This window comes from Anopheles coustani, chromosome 2 (genome assembly GCF_943734705.1).
Source record: "Anopheles coustani chromosome 2, idAnoCousDA_361_x.2, whole genome shotgun sequence".
In the NCBI taxonomy this organism is placed as follows: Eukaryota; Metazoa; Arthropoda; class Insecta; order Diptera; family Culicidae; genus Anopheles; species Anopheles coustani.
In genome coordinates, this window is record NC_071289.1 from 85,442,558 (window position 1) to 85,449,925 (window position 7,368).

Here is a 7,368-nt window from a genome sequence, read left to right on the forward strand (position 1 = left end):
ATAGTGTTAAATTCATGTCTTTTTATTTCAATTTTTCAGCATTGTATGAAGGGATAGTGATAAATATTCGGCGTAAATTTAGCGCCTCGTGCGAATAAATGAATGGATCTTCTGTTAAGTGAGATAAAGCTCAAAATTTAACTAAAATGGACCAGATAGAAAGCGATCTTCAAACTTTTTTTTACAAATCCCAAATTCAGTAACTCTCATTCGGAAATTTCTGCATGTTTCACAACTATCTTCTATGAAGCAGATAAGTTACTTGTGATTTGGACATCAATATTAGACCAGCAAATATTATCTAGCTGAAGATCATTTCAATCCGGGGTCATTTTGATTAATGCTTTTAATATCCACCACCGCTGTAATTGTATCCACCATTCCCTCCACGACCTCGGTAACCGCCTCGGTACGTACCACGGTTATTACCGCTATGACCAGCAGCCCCAAAACCGCCTCCGACACCACCACCCCCACCGCTACCATATTCTCTGTTATCGTTGGACTGGTAACTGTTCCCTACGTTGCCACCAGTATGAAAGTAACGGAAATTGCTCCGGTAATTCTGAGTAGAACCACTATTCCCGCCAAACCCTTCGCTAGTTCCTGCATTGTTGTAGGAAGAAGCATTATTTCCTGCTCCTGTGCCACCACCGGACCGATCTTCACCGGACGAAAACCATCCACCAGCTCCGCGGCCACCTCTTCCACGGCCACCCGCGGACCCACCGGTACTATAGCCTCTTCCACCATATCGGTTACCGGCACCCGCCGAATCGTGGTCAACTCGCGGAATCTTCCTCCCGTACGCAAGCGAGGCAAAACCTTGCGGTCGATCGATTTCGAAATCACCTGCCTCGAAAGCACACAGATCACGCACCACCTTCAGCATGGTGTAATATTTTTCCTCCAAAGACTGAACGTCCTCCGGATCGGCCGAGATGCGTACCAGCAAATCCTGCAGGCAGGGACGCAACGCCAATATCATCGCAGCGTCGCACGGATCCATATCCAGGTTGAGCCAATCATCGATCCGCACGGCGCCATTATTCCACTCGACTTTTTTACAACCGAACAGCAACAGATGTATCGGTGTCACCATCGACATCTGCTTGCAGGACACGGCCCGGGTGCGTATTTTCTCGCCAAACACGAAGAATGGATACGGGAAGCTGATCTGCTGGCTGCAGTTGACCGAAGTTTTGTGGATCAGGGCCGCCTTCGATTCGGTCGTTAGCACGCGTCGTTTTTCTTTGTGAAAGCAAACGTTCGGATAGAGCCCGACGCACAGCAGCGCCATCGTCATCTCCAGATCGAGCGACGGATCTTCCGGATCGAACCGGTGCGGGATCATCGTTGCCTCAGGAAATCCCGTCTGGGTGAGGTTCTCCATTAGTTGCTTCTTCGCCTCGGAGATGGTGCGCATCGTCGGTAGTTGCAGACCTTTCCACTCACAGAAGCGGACCTCCGCCTCCTCACTATGGGCTCGCTTTCGGCTCCATTGCTGTAAGCAAACAAAAATCGATCCAAAATCAAACAGGACGTTCTTTCTTCTTTCTGTATACCACTTACATCAAACGCCGACAACATCGCCACATAGTCCGAATTCATCTTTCCGCTTAGTGCACGCTGGTGCTGTGCTAGCCGACGCTGCCCAATGTCCAGCAAAAAGATCTCCGAGAACGTGCCCGAGTAGGCGGCCATCGTCGCGATCGGATCGCACAGCTGGAACAGTGTGCTCAGCACCATCATCTTGCCGAGCCGCGGCTCAAGCGGCAACCGTGCCAAAATGCGACCGAACGGGGTGAGCTGTTCCTTCTCGTCCAGACAACGCATCTCCTTCAGCAGCACCTCGGCTTCGATGACTGCGTCGAGGGGCGGTGGTTCGATCGCTTTCGACAGAAACTGTCCGATCGCGCCCAAGCGCAGCAACTTGATGCTAAGGGCCAGCTCGTGGAGCGGTGTGCGGAACATTTCCGGCGTTAGATTGTCCTCCAGCTTGTCGAAGCGGGCACGCGAACAAAGGGTGTAGCACTTGCCGGGGCTGACGCGACCTGCACGTCCCTTTCCTGAAACGTGTTCGAAAAGAAGAACGGCTCAATATGAATTCATAACAATCGTTTCAACGCTGTTTGAATTGTGTGTTGCAATAAGTGAATTATTCACTTGATTTAACAATTTGCAATTATTTTACTTGTGGAATTGACAAAATTTACTCAAAACCCTTTTTCTTCTTTGCTGAATCGAAGATTCGACAATAAAACCGTTAGATGAAGGAAACCAAGCAACCACTGACGCACCATTTCACTTTAACAGCCCAACACATTCCTTTGCAGAATTTTATGTTTTGAATTTTAAAATTTTAAAATATTTTGATGATCTTCGTTGAAAAACTTCAGTCAACTTATTAAATATGGTCCTTCCGTTACACAATTAAAATAGACCTACATTCAATTTCTAACATCGGAAAGATGCAGGTGTTTTCCTATTGAAAGCGATCTACTTACTTTGTTCCAAGTTGGTTTTGGCTGCCCACACCGTCGCATAGTTCGTCATGTTGTTGTGCGAGGTGAACAGCTTCATACGCGCTTTGCACGTATCGATTACATACACCACATCGTCGATCGTGATCGATGTCTCTGCTATGTTCGTCGCCAGGATCACTTTCCTGCGCTGGCCGTAGTGATCGAAAACCTTCCGCTGATCTTCCCGTGGTAGCTGCGAGTGCAGCGGCAGCACCACCAACGACTGGCGCGTCTGCAGATGTTTCATCAGTGCGAAGATCATATTCCAGCCGGCGAGAAACACGAGCACCGCGCCTGGCTCACCCTGCCGTTCAATGTGATCGACCAGCGCCTCGATCAGCTCGAACGATATTTCCGCCTCCTGCAATTGTCCCATCGCCAGAGCCGTGCTGGGCGAGTAGCGGGTCGCGTCGATCACCTTGTTTAGGTTGGCCTGCTCCACCTCACCGCTCGAGCGGACCGTAGCGCTATCTACACAACCGTCCGCGCCAGCTATTTCATCGTCAACGTCGACGTCCTTACTTCGCTTTCGGCGGCCACCAGGAGTGGTGTCCAGTGCGGGAGGCATAAAATTGAGCATCTCAATACAATCCTCTAGGAAGAACTGTTGCACCGGGAATGTTCTTCCCTGCACCTCCAGCACGGGACAATCGCCAAAGTAGCTCGAGAAGAGCGTCGTATCGATGGTGGCCGACATCAGGATCACCCGCAGGTCCGGGTACGTGTGTACCATGTCTCGCAGTACCACCAGAATGAAGTCGCTATTCACGTCCCGCTCGTGTATTTCATCCACGATCACGTGTGAAACTCCACGCAGGCCGGCTTCGAGCTTCCGCAGCAGCACACCGATCGTGCAAAACAGAATCGACCCGAAGGGACGCGGCAGAACGGAATCAAATCTAACCGAGTAGCCCACGGAAACGCCGAGATTTTCACACCGCTCGTTCGCGATACGCTCCGACACGCTGATGGCACTGATACGGCGAGGCTGCGTGACACACACATTGCAGTACGCGCCCTGCCCCGAGTTGATGTAATCCTCCAAGATGAACTGAGCGATTTGGGTTGTCTTACCGCAACCCGTGTTGCCCCGGATCAGCACGACCGGGAATTCATTAATCTGCTCCATGATACGCTTACGCATCGATGCGATCGGGAGCTTCTCGCGCGTACGTATGCTCGCCTGCAGCTGCGTATCTTCCAGCAACCGTGAGCGCGCTTCGCCCAGCAAATCTTCACTCAACTGATCGAGCGTTGCCGTGGCCAGATAGCCTTCATCAATGTTGCACGCCAGCCACGGGTTCCAGTTGGGTTGCGGGGGCGACCAAGGAATAACGGACGACGGTTGATGCAGGTTCATCGTTTGCGGTTTGTAGTGCACATCGTCCGATGGGTGCAACAAGCTTATTGGCTCCTTCTGAACTTTTTCGATTTCGGTCAACTTCACCGGTTGTATTTTCAGCTCCATCAGGGACTCGTGGACGCGTTGGGCAAGTGCCTGAGAAATGCGCACCACATACGGTGCCACCTGTTCCGATGTCCTGTAACAAGAAAACACGTCATAACACACACACACATTTGCATCCCTTTACACAGCTTCCCTTGCGGTACTTACTTGGCACTCTTGATCGACCCATTGAACGCCTCAATCACTCCCAAATGGTACAACTGTCGAACGATCGACAGGGCGCACGACTTGCTCGCCGATTGCTTGTTCGAGCCGGACTCGCGACCCGTTATTGATCGGTTCAGCGCCTTCACAAAAACAGTCAACTCCGCAATGAAGCTCCTACGGTGGACAGAACGATTTAGTAAACTTGTTCTACTTAATCGAAGCATGCGAAGCAAACTTCATCCAATGAAAAAGCTTGAACACAGTACGGCAAAGTAAGGTAAATGTACCATGTTTGGTCAACTTACATTATGGTGCTATTATAACGGGACAGTCAAAAAGTTTACTGCTTACTACCTTTTTCTGCACATTCAAGGGTGCCCAACTATTCTTTTAAAGCAGTATTTCAAATGAAAAAGTTGGAGGCACACTGACCATACTTCAACCGCCGCAAACAGCCTCGCTTACCTGAGTTAAACAGTACAACGAATCGAAGCCTGTGGGATGCTTTTTCAAATCATCTCGAAGACACTCTAGCACTGGGTGCGTATTTCATTCACTCTGATGGGAAAATATCGCCAGAGACAGGGAAATTATCTTTCATTAGCTAGTTGGCGATAGTTCTACCAATTTTCCGGTGAGTGCAAAAGTCCTTTCCAAACATATTCCAACATAGACACAGTAAATATGCTTTGCAAACGACTTCTCCACTTTTTTTCCTTCAGCCTTTTTTCCAGTTCCACATGAGATGATTCGAAACTGTATCCCCAGGTTCTGGTGCGTCGTTGGATGACTCTTATTTTTTTTTTTATTATTTTTTTTTTTTTTTGCTCAATGCAATTAAACTCACTTCTATCAATTCCATAATAACTCGAAATTGCTAGAAGTGAGTTTTATTACAAATATTTGAGTGGCAAAAAATCCGCTCAAGGATGTTGTTTCACTTACTTGGCATGATCCGGTCCTATGGATGTATATTTAAAGTCCCCTTTAACTTTCTCATGCTGCATCCACTGATTTAACTTCGATCGAGCATTCTCGATGGTCCAGTTTCCATGGATGGACGAATTGACATCCAACGATTCGGCCGACTCCATGTTCGCCTGTTCGCGCTTAATATCTTCCTGCGATGGCACGTACGGCCGGTACGCCTGGCCAAGGTCCTGCGGACCAAAGCCCGACGTGAACACGTTCGTTCCCTTACCATACTGCGGCCGGTGATCGGGGCCGGTGGGTTGGGGTTTGTTCTGGGTTGCCTCCGTCGCCGAGCTTTCTGCAGCTGCTCCCGCATCCTTCGGAACACTGTTCTCCGGAATCTTTCCAATGCGCACCAAATAGTTGACGAAGTCGCGGGATGCATTTTTCTCGGCGTCCTTCTTGTTGGTCGAATTTCCGACGCCAACGTAGGGGATATCCGGCACCCGTACCTCGCACAAAAAGCGCTGACGATGCTTCGGACCGGTCGGGCGGGACTCGTAAGTTGGGGTGCAGCTATTCTTCTGGCACCAGATGAATAAAAACGATTTGATGTCGACCGACATCTTGTTACCGGCAAATGGAAGCTGGGATTTTTCAACCAAACCTTCCCTTAATGCTGCAAGTTGATGTTCTGATGAAGATGTTCCGACAATGGTTTTGATAACTTATAGTAGTTAGCTTTGCGTAAATGTGCAATTTTGTTTGCGGTTAAACTAATCGTATAATATAGTTTTTCACAATGCAAAACACTGTTCAATAAAGCGCCATCGAATATTTGACAATTCCAGATAGGACTTAGTTCCTACAAACAGAACAATCAATTTTCAATCCCAGTCCATTAAAAAACGTGTATCATCTTATTATCTACAAGAACACCAGTATAAAATTATAAACAATCGAAGGAAAATTGTATGTACATTTCCGTCTCAGTTGTACAAAGGATACGATCAATTGTTTCATCAATTCCGCGAACCCAATCTATATATTTTTCGGGAACGCGATCGCAATTCCGGGAATACAACCCTGTATAGCATATCCGATGTCAATAATGAGGCTTTTGTTGTGATTCTGTTTTTCGTAAACAAAACATCAGAAGCGCTAAACTGCTCTGCGTGTTCAAAGTTTATTGATTCGTCGTATACAGTACTCTATTTGCATCTTCCCTGTTTTTTTACAGCATCTTTGTAGATCTGAAACATGCCGAAACGCAATGTGGCTTTTATCAAACCGGAAGAGCCTAGTTTTCTGAAAAAAATTAAAGAACAAATCGGCTACAGAGAAGGTCCGTCACTAGATGATAAGGTAAGAAGCTGCAAGCCAAAGAAAACACATTAAACATACGATACTCTTCTTACAACAGCGTGAAGCTATAGAAAATTACGAAGACTCCGATGATGCGGAAAAAGACGATGAAAAACCGCAGGTGGTTGTTATCAAAGATGGTGATCTTACAGAAGAGGAAGCAGCGAAGGCTTTAAAAGGTTTGTGATACTATTTTATTCATGATCCTTTTACCTAATTGATAAAACCCTTAATTCGCAGAGGAAAGTGAAAAACCAGCTGATCTCGACCAGAAAATTGTCTTCAAATCAAGGAAATCGAAACCTGATAAAGCAGAACCACAACCAAAACCTAAACCAGTTGAAAAGAAAGCTAAACGGGCAAAGGAAAAGGAGCAGAAAAGTAAGCTTTCTTTCAACGATGATGACGAAGATGAAGAGGAAAGTTAGAATAAAGATTATTTTTTAGCAGAAAGATCTAACAAGTGTTTTGCATTTGTTACCCACTATCACTTAATTTACAGAAAATTGAACAACCAAACAATTGTTACGTTGCATTATGTATGAATTATTCATACGATTTGTGTGTTTGGAGATAGTTTCCAAATCCTTTCTGACCTTTCCTGGAAACACCGCGAGCATTTTGAAGCATTTGTGATGCATCCAAGAAAGATATAATAAAAAGGTTAATTCATGCACTGCAAAATATTTTTTATCAACTTCAATTCTGTTTGTTTCCGACTATCATGAGTTCATTATGCGCTTGCAAATTGTTTTAATTTTTATCAGCGTTTCAGTACAAATTTAGATTCCCAAAAAAAAAATTAGCTACCATAACGAGATTATGAGCTTACCTCCGTCTTAATCCTTCTTGGTTATAGCACAACTTTGCTGACGGTTCGTTACGATTTTTGTTTTAATTTATGAGCACATTTCAGTTGGTTGGTACGGCAATTGGAAAAATTGGTATACT

At 46.3% G+C, this 7,368-nt stretch overlaps 2 protein-coding genes across 2 annotated transcripts; one reads left to right on the top strand and one right to left on the bottom strand.

Moving 5' to 3' along the window:
* Positions 1-7: 7 nt before the first annotated feature.
* Positions 8-5,826, bottom strand: LOC131262682 (dosage compensation regulator). The gene is made up of 5 exons (XM_058264737.1): positions 5,086-5,826; positions 4,141-4,314; positions 2,508-4,066; positions 1,573-2,069; positions 8-1,504 (listed from the first exon to the last, which is right to left on the bottom strand). Exons 1-5 carry the CDS (start codon positions 5,676-5,678, stop codon positions 347-349), a joined length of 3,981 nt encoding a protein of 1,326 aa, XP_058120720.1. The 5' UTR covers positions 5,679-5,826; the 3' UTR covers positions 8-346.
* Positions 5,827-6,216: 390 nt separating this feature from the next.
* On the top strand, positions 6,217-6,845 carry LOC131265208 (uncharacterized protein KIAA1143 homolog). Its single transcript, XM_058267470.1, has 3 exons — positions 6,217-6,417; positions 6,476-6,596; positions 6,658-6,845. The coding sequence occupies exons 1-3, from the start codon at positions 6,313-6,315 to the stop codon at positions 6,843-6,845; spliced, it is 414 nt and encodes a 137-aa protein (XP_058123453.1). The 5' UTR covers positions 6,217-6,312.
* Positions 6,846-7,368: the final 523 nt, after the last annotated feature.

Excerpts from the sequence above, each read along its gene's own strand:
- LOC131265208 (XM_058267470.1), top strand. The coding sequence starts at position 6,313 with ATGCCGAAACGCAATGTGGCTTTTATCAAACCGGAAGAGCCTAGTTTT. Across the intron at positions 6,418-6,475 it reads GTCCGTCACTAGATGATAAG|CGTGAAGCTATAGAAAATTA; the intron begins GTAAGAAGCTGC and ends TTCTTACAACAG. Across the intron at positions 6,597-6,657 it reads AGCAGCGAAGGCTTTAAAAG|AGGAAAGTGAAAAACCAGCT; the intron begins GTTTGTGATACT and ends CTTAATTCGCAG.
- LOC131262682 (XM_058264737.1), bottom strand. The coding sequence starts at position 5,678 with ATGTCGGTCGACATCAAATCGTTTTTATTCATCTGGTGCCAGAAGAAT. Across the intron at positions 4,067-4,140 it reads GGGTCGATCAAGAGTGCCAA|GACATCGGAACAGGTGGCAC; the intron begins GTAAGTACCGCA and ends TTCTTGTTACAG. Across the intron at positions 1,505-1,572 it reads CGATGTTGTCGGCGTTTGAT|CAATGGAGCCGAAAGCGAGC; the intron begins GTAAGTGGTATA and ends GTTTGCTTACAG.